This window comes from Pseudonaja textilis, chromosome 4, assembly GCF_049901715.1.
Source record: "Pseudonaja textilis isolate UNSWEBS1 chromosome 4, rPseTex1.2, whole genome shotgun sequence".
Lineage (NCBI taxonomy): Eukaryota > Metazoa > Chordata > Lepidosauria > Squamata > Elapidae > Pseudonaja > Pseudonaja textilis.
The window spans coordinates 84,855,166-84,874,143 of record NC_141993.1 but is presented as its reverse complement, the minus strand read 5'-3'; the positions used below and the strand labels follow the sequence as shown (position 1 = coordinate 84,874,143).

Sequence of the window (18,978 nt, the reverse complement as noted above, 5' to 3'; positions counted from 1 at the left end):
AGTACTCAGTACTTGGTTTGGGCCCCTTTTGCAGCAATGACTGCCTCAATGTGGCGTGGCATGGAAGCTATCAGCCTGTGACACTGCTGAGGTGTTGTGGAAGACCAGGATGCTTCAATAGCGGCCTTCAGCTCCTCTGCATTGTTCGGTCTCATGTCTCTCATCATTCTCCTGGAAATGCCCCATAGATTCTCTACGGGGGTTCAGGTCAGGCGAGTTTGCTGGCCAATCAAGCACAGTAATCCCATGATCATTGAACCAGGTTTTTGGTGATTTTGGCAGTATGGGCAGGTGCCAAGTCCTGCTGGAAAATGAAGTCAGCATCCCCATAAAGCTTGTCTGCGGAAGGAAGCATGAAGTGCTCCAAAATCTCCTGGGAGATGGCTGCGTTGACCCTGGACTTAATGAAGCACAGTGGACCAACACCAGCAGATGACATGGCTCCCCAAATCAATACAGACTGTGGAAACTTCACATTGGACTTCAAGCATCTTGCAGCTTGTGCCTCTCCATTCTTCCTCCAGACTCTGGGTCCTTGGTTTCCAAATGAGATGCAAAAGTTGCTCTCATCAGAAAAGAGGACTTTGGACCACTGAGCAACAGACCAGGTCTATTTTTCTTTAGCCCAGGTAAGACGCTTCTGACATTATTTGTTGTTCAGAAGAGGCTTGACAAGAGGAATATGACATTTGAACCCCATGTCCAGGATCCTTCTCTGTATGGTGGCTCTTGATGCACTGACTCCAGTCTCAGTCCACTCCTTGTGAAAGTCCCCAACACTTTTGAATGGCCTTTTCCTGACACTCCTCTCCAGGCTGCGGTAGTCGGGACTGGACATTTCAAAATAACCTTTAAAGGGCATACCGAGATGCTGCCGCTCACCATCGTGGACAGAGACCACCCCATCCCCATATTTCCCTCAGGCTTGGCCCACAGCGGCCTTTCCTATCCTATCCTCTTAGGCCTCATTTTTGCCCCAGGCAGCCCTTCCTATTCCCTTCACTCTCTCCCAAGGATAGTTATCCTCTCTCCTTACCTTCCAGCTCTTTTCTTCCCCCCAGCTCCTTGTCTCCTCCCCTTCCTGCCCCCCCAAAAAACCGTCCTTCTCCTTTTCCCTTCTCCCCATCTCCACCATACTTAAAATATAGGCTCACAGAGAAAAGGGAGGAGAGAAGCAACCCAGGAAGAAATGGCTGCTTAGGGCAGGTCTCTCCAAACTTGGCAACTTTAAGACTTGTGGACTTCAACTCACAGAACTGCCTAGCCAGCTTGACTACTAGCTGAGGAATTGTGGGAGTTGAAGTCCACAAATCTTAAAGTTGCCAAGTTTGGAAACCCCTGGCTTTGGGCAACAATCAGTGTAGGGGAAAAGATGTGGCAAGTCATGCAGCCAATCAAAGGTTAAGCTGCCTTGGGCAAAAAGATGAATACTGTTTGGGGATAATAGCCAAAAAAACGCAGTGGAGAACATCGGTATGGTATTATCTATTCCTGAACCTCAGAAGAGCTAGATGACCCATGCTGATAGTGATTGCCTGGATATGTCCTAAGCAGTGTACATAATTACAAGCCATCAGGTGATTTGATGGAGCTTATCATGAATCAGTAATATAATTTTCTGGGCTGGGAACATTTTTTATTATTATTATTATTCAATTTGTATAGCTGCTCATCTTAGTCAATGACTCCAGGCAGCTTACCATTTTTAAAAATTACAATTAAAATACTAAATATATTTTAAAGCAATAAAAACACTAAAAACATCCAGATTAAATATAAATGGGAGCAAGATGTTTGCCCGTTAACAATATAGCCAGGAAATGGGGCCTTTGACACATTCACCATCAGTATAAGCCATCCACAAGAATAGGGCCAAAGTTTGTAGCTGTATTTTTTTTTTCCTTTGAGAAAACTGAAGTAGAAAGATAGCGAAAACAAAATGCGGAGGGAAGGTTTTTTTATTATACCTGGAATTCCCATGATCTAAAGTTAAGGGGGCAACTTACTTTTACTTTTATTTATTATGTTTGCCTACTTTCACCCTCAACTGGATTTTCTGGTTTTTCTTTGAAGATGTTTCACTTCTTATCCAAGAAGCTTCTTCAGTTCTTGAGAACTGAAGAGAAAGGACTGAAGAAGCACCATTGGGACAAACAAAAAAGTCCTAGACCAAATCTCACCAAAAATGTTACCTGCAGCCAAGATCACCAAAGGACTTCATACTTTGGTCATGTCATGAGCTCTCTTGAAAAGGCAATTGTGCTGGTAGTGGTCAGTGGAAAAAGGAGAAGGGGCCACCCTAATATTTGCTTGCCAACTGGAAAATATAAGAGATAACACTGGATATAGTGGATCTGAAGGAGGTGACGCAAGACAGAGGGGCTGGTCCAGAGAGTGGCCAAGAGTGGGACACGACTGAATGACTGACATCAAGATTTGATGACAATCCACTCAAACAGGAGGAGAATAGAATAGAATTCTTTATTGGCCAAGTGTGGTTGGACACACAAGAAATTTGTCTTTGTGCAAATACTCTCAGTATAGATAAAAGAAAAGATAAATTCGTCAAGAATCATACGTATAACACTTAGTGATGGTCACAGGGTACAACAAGCAATCATACTAGGAAACAGTCAATATAAATCGTAAGGATACAAGTGACAAAGTTACAGTCATACAGTCACAAGTAGGAGGGGATGGGTGATAAGGAGCAATGAGAAGATTAACAGTAATAGTAGTGCAGACTTTGTAATAGTTGGACAATGTTGAGGGAATTATTTGTTTAGCAGAGTGATGGCGTTTGGGGAAAAACTGTCCTTGTGTCTAGTTGTTCTGGTGTGCAGTGCTCTATAGCATCGTTTTGAGGGAAGAAGTTGAAACAGTTTATGTCCAGGATGTGAGGGGTCTGTAAATATTTTCACAGCCCTCTTTTTGACTCGTGCAGTATATACAGGTCCTCGATGGAAGGCAGTTTGGTAGTAATTGTTTTTTCTGCAGTCCTTATTATCCTCTGAAGTCTGTGTCTGTCCTGTTGGGTTGCAGAACCAAACCAGATAGTTATAGAGGTGCAGATGAAAGTCTCAATAATTCCTCTGTAGAACTGGATCAGCAGCTCCTTGGGCAGTTTGAGCTTTCTGAGTTGGCGCAGAAAGAACATTCTTTGTTGTGCTTTTTTGATGACGTTTTTGATGTTAAGGATCCATTTCAGGTTATGTGATATAGTAGACCCTAGAAATTTGAAGGTCTCTACTGTTGATACTGTGTTGTCTAGTATTGTAAGAGGTGCTAGTATTGGGGGGGGGGTGTTCTTTGTCATACCAGGTCAAAGGGGAGACAGAGGAGATAATTTTAGTCAATTTAGCAATAGCATTTAGATTTATACAGGTCGTCCTTGACTTACAGCAGTTCACTAAGTGACCGTTTGAAGTTACAACAGCACTGAAAAAAAGGACCTATGACAATTTTTCTCACTTACAACCATTGCATCATTCTCATGGTCACATGATCAAAATTCAAACTCTTGGCAACTGACTCATATTTTATAATGGTCACAGTGTCCTGGGATTACCTTCTGTGATCTTCTGACAAGCAAAGTCAAAGGGGAAGCCAGAGTCATTTCACAACCATGTCCCCAACTTAACAACTGCAGTGATTCACATCACAACTCTTCCAAGAAAGGTCATAAAAAGGAGCAAAATTCACTTAACAAATGTTTCACTTCACAACAGAAATGTTGGGGTCAGCTGAGGTTGGAAGCTGAGGGCTACCTGTATACTGGTTCATAGTGTTTTACAGCCCTCTCTAAGCGGTTTTATTGAGTCAGCATTTTACTGACCATGGAAGGATGGAAGGCTGACTCAACCTTAAGCCAGTCAGTTTGTCCTGGATCTGAGGAAAAAGTCAGAGAGAAGTTGGTGCTGTCCAGGAATCTGATGAAGAACAGAATCCATTGGGGTTCACATGCTGTGAAAACCAATTGAGGGAGTACTGAATGCAAGGTAGTTTCTTCAGTCCCATAATTGTAGTTTAATTAGGGATGATTTAATATATAAAACAGGAAAATAATCCTTGAACTGAGCTATTTGATTCCCTGCATTTACTATCGTCAAATGTCGATGGAGATTCTCAGTCATCCAGATCATGGTTGTCCCAAAGGCACTTTTTCAAGACGCAACTGGACTTTGTGGTTTGAGAGCTGAAGAAGTTTCTTGGATGAGAAGCGAAATGTCTTCAAAGAAAAACCAGAAAGTCCAGTTGCCTCTTGAAAAAGCACCTTTGGGACTGCATTTACTATGTACACTTGCTGTGCTACTTCTCTAGTGATGGACAAACTTCTTAAAGCTAGCATGAAAGCTTTGTATTTTCCATCATTTCCTGGTGGGCCTTTTTATCTCTTCCATTTCTCCATTAGAGACCAACAGATGCTCACAAATTTTGGGGAAAGGTGGAAGTGACCTTGTCCCATCTGGTGTGTATGGCAGATGTGGTGAGACGGGGAGACTCAATTTCACAATTGTATTTTTGTGTTGTTGCAAAATTTTCTCCCTGGGCTGACAAACTTTGCCTTTTTTCAAAGTTTTGAATGTTGCAGCATGGCACTGTGACCTGACATTGGTGCCAGATTCCAGGAAATCCCTATCAGTATCTCCAGCTGTGTCCCAAACAGCTGTGCCAAAAAGTTCTGCCAAAGCCTAGATTTTTTTTTCTTCACAATTGAAGCTTTGTGGTGCTATTCCATGGAGACCATGTTTCGTCAGCTGTCTGAATACTGATAAGAACTCACTGCAGGCTCCACAAGCCTTAGCAACAAAATGTCTGTGGAGATCATCAATCATCCAGGTCACAGTTGCCCCAAAGGTTCTGTTCAAAAGACAACTGGACTTTCTTGGTTTTTTTCTTGAAAATATTTCGCTTCTCACCCCAGAAGCTTCTGAGAGAATTTAAGAAGTTTCTTGGATAAGAAGGGAGGCATTTTGAAGGCAAAAAAACCAAGGAAATCCAGTTGCCTTTTGAACACCTTTGGGACTTAGCAATAAATATTTTCTTACAGAAACTTCTCAACTGAAGTGACAGAACAGCTGCTAAAGGACATGTCACAGCATCTTACATCTCACCGCTGCCATCTATTGGTGACTACAGGTAAAACTCAATTTGTGATCAGTCGCTTAGCAACTGTTCAAAATTACCATGCCTGTCCATAAAAGGTACTTGTCAACCCTGAAGCTGACCTGACTGAAGCCATTTTGAGACTTCAGAGCTTCACAGCTCAATCAGGCCAGCTTCAGGCTGACAGTACCTACGACCCAATTTCAAACTTTAAGGCTGTTTGCAGTCATGGGCATGCAATTTTTGAAGGTTTATTTTTTCCCCAAATTTTATTTTGCTTCTGGTTTATGGCAAAAATACCCATTGGGTATAGTGGATTTGCTTGTGCTTAACGACCAGTGTAAAAAAGGACATAAAATCAGATCTGGTCACATGGTGACCTGCTTAATGACTGCAAAGACGTATGACCATAATTCTAGTCTCAATTATATTTGTAAGCTGAGAACTACATAAAACAACATTGGAGGCCTTGTTTGTCATCAAGCATGATGCATTTATATCCTATACTTTTCCTCTGAGATTTCATGACTCTCTGTGAGACCCCCTCCTAAATTTTACCTTAAGTTTAACAACAACCCTGTGATATAGGCTAAATTGAGAAACAACAGAAAGGCAGACTTGCCCTTTGGCTCTCCACAGTTCAATGCCTGATGCACTCTGCTAGTTCATGATGAGCTAGTAATCTGGGACAATAAAAAGCTCAGGGAAATAAAGATACATTCCCAATTTGCCTTCTCATCAATGGATGTCTTGTGATCAATCACATCCTCAGTATTAGCCATTGTATAACACACATAACCCATACAATGTACTCATAGTATCATTTCATGATTTAGCAACACTCACAATCTCAGCCATTTTGCAGTGAACATGCCAGCCATTTGCTGACCAGCCACAACCACAATGTCATTGCCATTCACAATACCCACAGATTAGATTATATTCTGGTCATACCCATAATTTTTAAAACACCCTTCAGCTCTTTCAATATTGCGCTATTACATAAAGCCAGCCTAGTTTTAATGATGAGTCAGATCCACTGGGTCTTGAGGGAGGGAGGGAGGGAGGGAGGAAAGAAGGAAGGAAGGAAGGAAGGAAGGAAGGAAGGAAGGAAGGAAGGAAGGAAGGAAGACATAGTTCTTTCTGCAGTGAACTTGATTTAAAGGACATGACCATAATTCTAGGTCAGAATTACCCTGCCAAAGTATATACTTCCAATAACTGATCATACAGTAGAACAACAAATATTAGCTATTGGTTTCAAAGGGTATATATAGAAAGACAAAGTTCTGTCAGAGCCTTGCTCTCTTAGCATTGCTCCTGTTGCCATCTTCTCTGATTCCGCGCAAATTTCCAAAATGTCTCTTTTAATTTACTTCTTGATTGGGATACAGATGCTTCATTTGGTAGCTTCCTCATCCCCTTTTATTTACCCACCATGCAATTCTATGGTGGTAAAGGCGGCTGCAGAAGTGGCCCTTGACAAACTCAACACCGGTCGAACAGAAGGCTACATTCTTGGTCTCCAGCGCATTTTTGATGCCCGTGAAATACCCCAGGTAAGATCTACCCCTTCTACTGACTTCCTCCTCTCCTTCTTCTTCCTCTTCTTCTTTTTCTCCTCCTCTTCCTCCTCCTCCTCCTTCTTTTTCCTTTCCCATCAGCACCAGCCATTCTGTTGTTGAATCATGGTAGCACTATGTCTCACTCATCCTTAGATGAGAAGCGAAACATCTTCGAAGAAAAACCAGAAAGTCCCGTTGCCTCTTGAAAAAAGCACCTTTGGGACATGGTAGCACTAATGTATCTGGGTAGGAAAGAAATCTAACAAAAACTTTTGATAATGCCCAGAAGATAAGAGGAAGCTGTCAAGCTATCCTTGAATCTACTGGTCATCCAGAATTCTGCTAGCCTAATCCTAATAAAATAAGGGTAAAGAGAGTAGGGGAAGACACAGTTTCTCCTGCATACTAAGGAAACAACTTTAGGGGCAACTATTTGCTGACAGTTCTTGGCCATTCACTTTTTTAATTATATTTTTATTTTTAGGGGACAGAATAATGCCTGTCCCAGACTGTCTGCTAATCTTTGGAGATCAATTTGGTGACAATAGATGCTCACCTACAGGTGAAACTCGAAAAATTAGAATATCGTGCAAAAGTTCATTTATTTCAGTAATGCAACTTCAAAGGTGAAACTAATATATGAAAAAGACTCATTACATGCAAAGCAAGATAGTTCAAGCCGTGATTTGTTATAATTGAGATGATTATGGCTTACAGCTCATGAAAACCCCAAATCCACAATCTCAGAAAATTAGAATATTACATGCAATCAATAAAACAAGGATTGTACATAGAACAATATCAGACCTCTGAAAAGTATAAGCATGCAGATGTACTCAGTACTTGGTTTGGGCCCCTTTTGCAGCAATGTCTGCCTCAATGCGGCATGGCATGGAAGCTACCAGCCTGTGGCAGTGCTGAGGTGTTATGGAAAACCAGGATGCTTCAATAGCAGCCTTCAGCTCCTCTGCATTGTTCGGTCTCATGTCTCTCATCTTTCTCTTGGCAATGCCCCATAGATTCTCTATGGGGTTCAGGTCAGGCAAGTTTGCTAGCCAATCAAGCACAGTAATCCCATGGTCATTGAACCAGGTTTTGGTGCTTTTGGCAGTGTGGGCAGGTGCCAAGTCCTGCTGGAAAATGAAGTCAGCATCCCCATAAAGCTTGTCTGCAGAAGGAAGCACAAAGTGCTCCAAAATCTCCTGGTAGACAGCTGTGTTGACCCTGGACTTAATGAAGCACAGTGGACCAACACCAGCAGATGCCATGGCTCCCCAAATCAGCACAGACTGTGGAAACTTCACACTGGACTTCAAGCATCTTGCAGTGTGTGCCTCTCCATTCTTCCTCCAGACTCTGGGTCCTTCGTTTCCAAATGAGATGCAAAAGTTGCTCTCAACAGAAAAGAGGATTTTGGACCACTGAGCAACAGACCAGTTTTGTTTTCTTTAGCCCAGGTAAGATGCTTCTGACATTGTTTGTTGTTCAGGGGCAGCTTGACAAGAGGAATACGACATTTGAAGCCCATGTCCAGGATCTGTCTGTGTGTGGTGGCTCTTGATGCACTGACTCCAGCCTCAGTCCACTCCTTGTGAAAGTCCCCAACACTTTTGAATGGCCTTTTCCTGACACTCCTCTCCAGGCTGCGGTCATCCCTGCTGTTTGTGCACCTTTTTCTTCCACACTTTTCCCTTCCACATAACTTTCTATTAATGTGCTTTGATTCAGCCCTTTGGGAACATCCAACTTCTTTTGCAATTACCTTTTGAGGCTTTTCCTCCTTATGGAGGGTGTCAATGATGGTTTTCTGCACAACTGTCAGGTCAGCAGTCTTTCCCATGATTGTGCTTCCTACTGAGCTAGACTGAGAGACCATTTAAAGGCTCAGGAACCCTTTGCAGGTGTTATGGCTTAATTAGCTGATTAGAGTGGGACACTGAGCCTAGAATATTGAACCTTTTCACAATATTCTAATTTTCTGAGATTGCGGATTTGGGGTTTTCATGAGCTGTAAGCCATAATCATCTCAATTGTGACACATCATGGCTTGAACTATCTTGCTTTGCATGTAATGAGTCTATCTCATATATTAGTTTCACCGTTTAAGTTGCATTACTGAAATAAATGAACTTTTGCACGAAATTCTATTTTTTCGAGTTTCACCTATATTATTAGGATTAAAATAAATATTTTGCAACATGAGCCCTCTAAATGTCTTGGCATATAAGTGGTCCTCGATTTACGACCGCAAACGGGCCTCCAAATTTCTGTTGCTAAGCAAGACATTTGGTAAGTGAGTTTTGCCCCGTTTTACGAACTTTCTTGCCTCAGTTGTTAAGTGAGTCACTGCAGTTGTTAAGTTACCAACACAGTCATTAAGTGAATCTGGCTTTCCCATTGACTTCGCTTGTCAGAAGGTTGCAAAAAGGGGACCGCATGAGCCTGGGAACATTACAACCATCATAAACGTGAGTCAGTTGCCAAGCCTCTGAACTTTGATCACATGACCATGGGGATGCTGCAATGGTTGTAAGTATGAAAAATGGTGATAAGTCATTATTTTCAGTGTCGTTATAACTTTGAGCAGTCATTAAATGAACTGTTGTAAGTGAAGGACGACCCGTACAAAGTTCCAACATGATTTAGTCTTTTTCTGCCCAACTCTCAACTGTGCAGGACCTGTGGCCAACAGATCATTAACAAATGCTCACACAAGTATGGAATTGGTGTTCTAAATTCAGAGGGGGAAATTTAAACAAGAAAGAATTAAGAGAAAAATGTAAAAAAAGTGATTAAGGACCAAGGTGACTATATTATACAATCTGTCTTATACTCCCCAAAGTAACCGGTTTCCACAGATGCAGAGAAGGAATCTTTATCCATTGCAATGTTTTAAAAAATCTGAGAGTCTCATCCAGTGGTCTCCAGACTTTCTCTCTCATCATCAGTAAGAGCATTTTAACAAAGTGTGTGCAGAGCTGGTAGCGTGCAATTTGGAATCCCAACACTGGTGGAGACCCTCTGAGAGCTGTATGTAACAGGGGTGGGATTCAACCGGTGTTACTACCGCTTCGGTGACTATGTTTTGCACACACATGTGCACTTCGCGCACATGTGCGCCAGACACACACTGTGTGCAAGTGTAAAAAAACCTTAAGCTGTGCCGCCCGGGCAGCTGAAAAGTGCTGTGTGCAGGTGTGCAGCATTTGGAAAGCCACTTTTCCCCTGCTTTGTCAACCTCAGCTGTGCCGCGCAAAGCAGTTGAGGTTGAAAAAGCAGGAAATAAAGGACAGGTAAGAGCCCAGGCAGGCAGGTGGGCCAAACAGCAGCACACACAGAACTGGTTCGATGTCTGCTGCTCTTCAGAGCTACAGGTTCTATAGAGCTGGACAGAACTGGTAGCATCCCAGCCCTGATATGCAATGAAATTTCATTTTAATGTATGCCAATTAGAGTACATTCTAAGTGACAATAAAGTGATTCTAAGTTCTAAGTTTATGACCTTTTTTTGCCACAGTTGTTAAGTGAATCACTGCAGTTGTTAAGGGAATCATGCGGTCAATAGTTGAATCTGGCTTCCCTGGAGGAAGTCAACGGGGGAAGCTGGATTCACTTAGGGATGGCATGATTCTCTTAACAACTGCACTGATTCACTTAACAACCATGGCAAAAAAAGATAATAAAACTGAGCATTAACTCACTTAATAACCACTTTGCTTAGCAATGGAAATTTTGGTCCGAATGGTGGTCATAAGTTGAGGACTAATTATATTGCCAAGCATAGAGAAAAGACATCAGTTTAGCACCATGATGGCAAACATATGGCATGCGTGCCACAGGTGGCATGCAGAGCCATTTGTGCCAGCATGCGAGCCTCAGGCAAACTTTCCTCACTGCGCATGCGCATGTCTCACAACTAATTTTTGGCTGGCTTGAGGCCTTTTAAAAAGGCCTCAAACCAGCCAAAAACCAGCTGTGAGGCTCAGTGCAGATAAGGGGGCAAGGGCGGTGGGGAGGGGGTTGCATGTGCATGAGCAGGGGGAATGGGGGAACGCATATTGTTTTGGTGCTGGCATGTGAGCGCATGAGTGCCAGCACGCACACAATTTTTGGCACAGGAGCCCAAAAGGACTCTAGCATCACAAGGCCGCTGCGCTTCCATTACTTGGTTTCTTGACATCACGTAACCAGGTTGAACTCCTAACCAGGGGTGGGATTCAAATTTTTAACCACCAGTTCTGTGGGTGTAGCTTAGGTAGTGGGTGTAGCTTGGTGGTCATGCTATTGGACAGGTATGGCCAACTCAATATCACTCACATCAAGGCACGCATCTCCTCGCCTGGCCTCTCATGACTGTGGGGACGCTGCAACAGTCGTAAGTGTGAAAAATGGTCATAAGTCACTTTTTTCAGTGCCATTGTAACTTTGAATGGTCACTCCACACAAGCAGAGTACCAGCAAAGGAAGGGAAAAAAACTCCAGAGAAGTTCCAGAGACAGGAAGTCTAGTCCTGCCAAGAATGTAATAAGGATTAATGGAGAGGCAGTTTCTGTAAGCAACACCAGAATGTTTTCTTCCTGCCTTCCTTACAGGATTAGCCCAGTAATTTATTCTAACAACTGGTTCTCCGAACTGCTAGAATGTTAACAACCGGTTCTAGTGAATAGGTGCGAACTGGTAGAATCCCACCCCTGCTCCTAACTTTTTCTGACGGTTCATTTGAAGGTTCATTTATTTCCATGCAATGTGCTTTAAGGTGATGTTAGGTATACTACCAGAAAAATATGATAAAGGGGTTGTATATTTAATATTACATGCGTTAACAGCAGCAAGAATTGTATTTGCACAGTATTGAAAATACGAGGAAATCCCTACAGATGAAAGCATAATTTAAAAAATATTAGATTATGCAGAAGTGGATAGGCTAACATTAAAGATAAAGGATAAAGAAGATACAGGATATTTTTTAACATGGGATTTGCTTTACAAATGTTTAGACAGCAAAGGTAAAAATTAGAAGTTGGAAGAGTACCACTATTTACAAGTAAATATTGTTACTTATATTGAAATTATGTATGTAAATTGATCCAGACAATACACTATATTAAGCACTCATGTATGTTAAATTAAAAATGTACAAATACAACTTTTTTTTAAAAAGGTGATGGACACCTGTCTTGTCATTTCAAGACTTTTTCTTTGTTTGTCCATAGCCGCGTGGTGGTTCTCTTTTCTACCTCACCATGGATGTGTTAGAAACGGTCTGCTATGTCCTGACTAGGAAACCGTGGAAAGAATGCAAGTTTAGACAAATGCACGGGACAGTAAGTAACTGATCTACTTCAGTTAAAAGAACCACCCACGTGGATTAGAAGGAAATCACTAGTCACATCAGACCTTTGAACAGTTTGTCTCGCGGCTTTTGCACCTGGGAAAGGTTTCCTAATAACGGAATAACAGCATAGAAGGGACCTTGAAGGTCTTCTACTGCAACCCCCTGCCCAAGCGGGAGACCCAGACCATTCTGGACCAATAGCTGTCCAATCTCTTTTTAAAAACCTCCAATGATGGAGCGCCCATAACTCCTGCAGACAAGCCATTCCACTGATTAATGATTCTCAACATCAGGAAAGTTCTCCTTAGTTTTAGATTGGATCCCTGTTTAATGATCTTCCACCTATTACTGCTTGTCCTGCCCTCAGGTGTTTTGGAGAACCTTTTCTTCCTTGTGGCAGCCCCTCACACATTGGAAGACTGCTATCATGTCACCTTCTTTTCATTAAACTAGACATACCCAGTTCCTGCAACCATTCTCTATATGTTTTAGCCTCCGGTCCCCTGATCCGCTTTGTTGCTCTTCTCTGCGCTCTTTCTAGAGTCTCAGCATCTTTTTTTATATTGTGGTGACCAAAACTGGATGGGGTATTCCAAGTGGTACTAACATTGCACTAATATTCAATCAGAATTTGCCCTCCTGAAATTTAAAGCAGTTCTTCCATGTCCTGTAGCGTGGACAAAAAGAAGCAATTCTTGTCCTTCTTCTAAGTCATCTCCTTTTTGGTACCAAAGGTGGTCCTTGCCCCCTCCCCTCCAGTCCATTGTAAACAAAATATTCACACCTCCTTCATTTCAGTCTTTGAGCATTCTTCACTTTCCCATTTTCTCCGAATCCTCCTAAAGATATGATAAAAGTTCCCAGATAATATAGGGGCCATGATGGCACAGTGGTTAGAATGCAATATTGCAGGCTAATTCTGCCGACTGCCAACAGTTTGATTCTGACCAGCTCAAGGTTGACTCAGCCTTCCATTCTTCCAAGGTCGGTAAAATGAAGACCCAGATTGTCCAGAGGCAATAGGCTGACTCTGTAAACTGCTTAGAGAGGGCTCTGAAGTACCGTGAAGCAGGAAATAAGTCTAAATGCTATTGCTAATGTTATTGCTAATATTCTTGCTGTCACACTTGCCTTCTTGTTGACACTTGCCTTTGACCTCCCCCCAATTTTTCAGTTTTTATCCAGGGCTTCCCCTCTGTAGGATTTTAAGGCTGGAAGTAGATCAGGAGGAATTCATATCATGTCTGCTGGATCAGATCACCTAAGCCAAGGGCGTCAATCAAGGCCCGGAGGGCGGATCCGGCTTGCAAGATGCTTAGATCTGACCTGTGGGGATGGCCTGGAAACAGCCAAAGGACCAGGCCACAGTGCCTCTGACCAAAAAAACAGAGCTCAGGAGAGCTGCGAGCTCCATTTTCGCTTGGCAGAGGCTTGCAGGAAGCCGTTGCAGTTGAAAGTGGAGCTCAGGAGCCTGTTTTCACTGGCAGAGCACCCAGGCCACCACAGGTGCCCCGACACAAGTGACATCGAGCTGGCCATATCCATCCTAGCCACGGCCACCACGGCCCGCTAAGGTCAAACACAACCCTGATGCAGCCCTCAATGAAATTGAGTTTGACACCCCTGACCTAAGCTGCACAAATGAGGGCTTTGTATTAACTCCCAATACATCCTGCAGCTCAAAAAAAAGTCAGTGGGGTTGTAAGTCACAGGAAGAAATTTAGGAAGTGTAGAGATATAGAAAACAAGAAATGTAGAAATTTTTATTTTTTTATTTTTTCATTTTGGAAAGAAAGTAAACTGGAGCCAAAAGTGTGGAAAAGATACAGCTTTGATTATGTGTGATAGAATGATTGTTAAAAGAAATAGGTGGCCCTAACACAAATTACCTTTTCTTGTTTCAGGTCTATGGCCAATGCAAAGTAATAATACACTTTGACAGGAATTCGAATCATTCACGCTTGATCAGTGGTCAATGTGACTTACGTCCAAGTATGTATTTTCCACGTTCGCCTGCATGTAGATTTGCAAGAAAAATATCCCAGCATACACACCTCCCAATTGCCGTTTTGCAGCTTTCCTCACAGAAATTTTAAAAAACCCAAAACTGAAGCCTTGTTTCATTTTTCAAAGTATCTTTGCTACATCTATACAGGTAGTCCTCAACTTACAACAGTCTGTTTAGTGACCATTCAAAGTTACAATGGCATGGTTTAAATAAAAGTTATTTGGACCTGGTAGAATCATTCGGTAGATGTTGCTACATTGTCGAATCCGATTCTACCATAAAAGAAAAAGATTGACAGCCAGTTTAGTGTAGTGTAAAAACTTGATTTCATTGAGGACATCAGAGTTGTGTTTGACCTTGGAGGGCCGCGGTGGCGGCATGGTGTGTGGCGGGGCAGACTGACATCATTTGTGTTGCGGGGGTGGCCAAGTTCTAAGGGAGGACTTTCCTGAGACCCTCCCTCACTCTCATTCTTATCTCCTTCCTTCCTTCTTTTCTTCCTTTTCTTCTTTTTCCTTCCCTCTTCCTTTTTCTTCCTTCTTATTTTCCCTCTTTCCTTATTTCTCCTTCCTTGCTCTCTTCCCATCTTCCCTTGTTTTTCTTTGTCTTTCCTCTTTCCCTTTCTCCTTTCCAGTCCCTTCTTGCAGGCTCAAATGCAAAAGAAGAAACATTTCTCCTTTTGTTTTGGCTGCAGGGACAGCCTGAAAATAGCAAAGGACCCTCCTGCAGTGTCTCAGCCAGAGAGACACTGGAGGGAGGGGGCATGTGGCCCCCCATTGTCCCACTTTTGGCCACAATGGCCTCCTGCAGCCCTCTGCCCCCCTCCAGCTCCATTTTCTCTGGCAGAGGCACTGCAGGAGGGTCCTTTGCTACTTCCAGGCCGTCCCTGCAAGCTCAACCTGATCACCTCATGGTCCAGATGTGGCCTGCAGGCCTTGAGTTTGACACCCCTGGGCTAAGGCATCAGGCTAAAAACTGGGTGACTGTGAATTATAGTCCCACCTTGGGCAAAAAGCCATCAATGACCTTGGGCCAGCCACTTTCTCTCAGCCCTAGGAAGATGGTAATAGCAAGCCACTTCTGAAAAACCATGCCAAGAGAATTACAGGCTTATCCAGACAGCCTCAAGGAATCAGATACGATTAAACAGAAGGGGGGGGGGATCCAAATTGATTTGGGGGGAGGGGGAATTCAAGTCTGATGCTAATTGGTAGAAGGAGACTTAATTTTCAAGCTGATCCAAGTTTTCTGTATTTCAGTTCATTTAAACGTACAAGCTCAAATTCAAATGTCTTGCTTGCCTTATCTTATTAAATAACGCTTTTCTAAAGTTTGCAGTTTGGTTATTCTGCATATTTGCCCTGACTGTCCCACGCCTGGAGATCCTTCTGAAGCCAATTTTCAGCAGACAGCATGGGAGACGCTGGCCAAATTCAATGCTGAAAATGAACATAATCATTATTTTCGCCTTGAGAAAGTCACCAAAGCCAGTTCACAGGTAAAGTTGAAATGAAGCATTTTTCAGCAAGAAAGTTGATGCTGTATCTTTGATTCGTATAAAGACTGCTACAGGATATAGGCAAACCTCAGAAATTAAAAATAATAAATGGAAATAATCCCAGAAGAGGGTGACTGACCTGCATTATCAGCAAAGAAAGTGCAGAGCCAGATTCACAAGGTTTGCAGGAATCTGATGTAAAGTTGATTTTAGTTTTTATCTCTCTGAGGCCTTCCAAGGAGTATCTAATTTCTCTCATGGATGGAATTTCACCTTTGGACAAGGTGACATTCTGTTGATTACTGAATATAAATATTCTGTTATTTATAGGAACCTTTAACAATGTCCTACCAGTTCTCCAGGGCCTAGTGCTGAGAATTATGGAGACTCTACTGGAGGGCCTCAGGTTAATAAAGATTGGGAGGACACCTAAGATTAGGAGGGGGAACTTCCTATAGACAATGTGGTCCACTCCAACTCCTTGTCTATGACTTTTTACAGTGGGTCGTTGGTCCTTCCTACTTTGTGGAATACACCATCCACGAGACTTCCTGTCGCAAAAGTCCACCTGTGTCTGACATCACTCAGTGCCCCCTCCTCCCAGTTGAAACTGCAGTAAGTATTCACCCATCTTGCATAAAACCTATCTTGCCATTATGGCTCAAGCCTTCTTTCTCAAGAACCAACTTTTCAACTGCTCATATCATGTTCTTTTTATTCATTGTCTGTGCAATCTTTAACAACTCAAGAGGAATGCTATTCCACTTAGTTTGCATCATTTTGTTTTAAATTTCCCAACCCAACCTATTGACCCTAAGATTAATTCAGTTTCCAAACGTTTGCAGGAGATGCCTCCAATGATCAAAAAGTAAATACCTATAGGAATATAATCATGAAAATAATAACATCCTGATCTGGAACACCAAAATGCATTTCCTATTCTAGAAGATCTGCTTCTAGAAAATATCCATAAAATGGTTGGATCACGGAGATCTGAAAGGAAAACAGAATATTCTGGTCTTCCCTAGAACATTCTGTTTCCAGTTTTACACATGCATATAGAAACACTCTTGTTCAACATCTACATGGAATTGCTGGATGAGGTTTTCAGTCATTTTGTGGTCCAGTTTCAACAGGATGCTTCCCAGAGTCCATTTATGAAGCAGATGGGTGGTTTCTAAATTTAGTAAAGAAGTACCGGTACATAGATAAATATACACCCAACTGTAACGTTCAATCCCAGGCCAGCCAAGCAAAGTTGCTGAGGTGCCTGAGGTAATGCGAGCCAGGATGGGAAAAAAACGACTCCAGCTAAATCCTACCAAAACTGACTGGTTGTGATTGTAGGGCAACCAAGCACTGGAGATTTTCTATTCTTAACTCTTGGATGGGACTGTTCTTCACTACTGAAGAACCTCATGAAATCTAGGAACCCTCTTGGAATCACAACTACTGGCAACCATGACTAAAAGGTCTTCTGAACAGATTCATCTGGGGTGATGGTTGTGCCCCCTTCGATGTGGGAAGCTTTCTAGGCAGTCACTCACAACCTTGTCACCTCACAGGGTTTATGTGGTCTGTGTTTGTGTTTCTGTATGTATTTCTTTCTATATGTATTGGCTGTATTTCCTTTCTAGTTCATCTTTATTATGTAGTTTATTTTCTTCACCTTGTTTTCTTATATTATGAGCCAACCAGAGTGGGTCTGGAGTTGTTGCAGTGCTGAATCTGGATAAATAAATGACATAAAAATAAAGAAAACTGATGAATCACATCATGGCACAGGAGTAATATCCTTTAGTAAGAAAAGGCATACAATCTATTTTTTTCCAAAATACTCCTCAGTTTTATACCGCTTTAGCAATTGCATCACCTTGAAAAATCCTATGTGAGGTGTCTAGCCCAGATTCTACAAGCAAAATGAATGAGAAAAAGAAAGATTTTAAGCTTCTAATAAGCATAGCTCCAGATTCAGCTTTGCCATAGAATCTTCACCCACTTTAAGTGGCCATTTTGAGGAAAAGAAATGACATGCCAACCAACCATAGAGACTAAGGAAAAGGCCTTTTGATATAGGATACCCAAAGAACATTTTACACTGCTGTCCCACTGCATGGTAGAAATACCTGAGCAAGTTAATTTGTCTCATTTTGTTTTTGTTGATGAAAATTTTCTCTTTTGCTCTAGGAAAGAGGTTTATGCAAAGGCTCTGTGGTAAACAGTGAGGGAGATAAAAAGAAATATATCACTGTAGAATGCCATTTCTTCCCACGTCCGGTAAGTTCCTCAGTCACCTATCATCTATAGAAAACTTTTGTTCCTGCGTGGTGGAACAATTCATTTTTAAAATTCATTGACTGGCTGGATGAAGCAGATAGAGTAAAATCTGCTGCAGAAGAGTATTGTTAATTAATTACTTTTAATAATTCTCTCTGTTATATTTTGATTTTAGATTCGGCCTAAAGCTTCTGGAATGAGTCAGTTTATAACTCTTAAAATAACATACAAATAAAGAAATGAGCTGAAATAGAAACAATTGAATAACACACACACATACCAATTAAATAAGTACACAAACAAGTTCATAGGTAATTGTCATTTTATGTGGGAAAGATCTTGGGGAACCCTTGGTAGTCTCTGAGTTCGTTTCTGGTTGCCCAATTCTGCATCCCAGAGAACAGAAGTTACGAACTCCAATTATCTCAAACATTTCACAAAATATATAAGCACAATCTGCAGTCCAAATCCGATCATCCCCCTCAGTCACTTTTCTGTATCTTTTGTCCTATTAGCCACCAGTTACAGGTGAACAGACTCCACAATCCAAGTCTGCGCAGGAGGAGCATCATGATGGTCGCGAAAGACACAGAGATCGCCATGAAGAGAGTGGACACCATCGCCACCACTCCGGTTCCCACCACCACAAACATCAGAAACAGCAGGAGCCACCCCAGCCTCACCCTACCGCTGAAATCCAAGAGATACAATTAAAGCAAAAGAAATTAGTGGGCAGGGTGATCGTCCATCCGCCTTTGAGCAAACATTCATTACAGGAAGTGCAGGAGCCAAACCCAACCTCTCGCTCCACTCTTGCTTCTCCAGAACAGGAAGCTGGGCCTCATTCATCCAAGCCAAATGGGCCAGCCATTTCTCCTTTCCCCAGGGAGTTTTCACAATCAGACCGATGTCCAGGAGATACTTTAGTAGTAATCCCTGGCCTTGAACTGCCTTCCCGGCCATAGGTTGAAACCTCCTAAACAAACAGGAATGTACAACACTGATATCTTAATTCAGTGGAAACATAGCAAAACTCTCTGGCTGAGCAGGAAAAGGAAGGGAGGGAAAACATTTTAACGCTCTTTCATTCCCAAAAAGTATCTGGAAATGTGGATGTAGACAGTATTGATTTATGTGAGCATATTAGAGAATCCTTCTAATATTGAAGTAAATAAATACTGGCAATTAA

The 18,978-nt window shown here is 42.2% G+C and overlaps 1 protein-coding gene across 1 annotated transcript; it reads left to right on the top strand.

The window, feature by feature from the left end:
* Positions 1–6,375: 6,375 nt before the first annotated feature.
* On the top strand, positions 6,376–18,978 carry LOC148125910 (fetuin-B-like). Its single transcript, XM_087933556.1, has 7 exons — positions 6,376–6,665; positions 11,885–11,995; positions 13,911–13,998; positions 15,346–15,512; positions 16,014–16,127; positions 17,700–17,789; positions 18,305–18,978. Exons 1-7 carry the CDS (start codon positions 6,465–6,467, stop codon positions 18,752–18,754), a joined length of 1,221 nt encoding a protein of 406 aa, XP_087789682.1. The 5' UTR covers positions 6,376–6,464; the 3' UTR covers positions 18,755–18,978.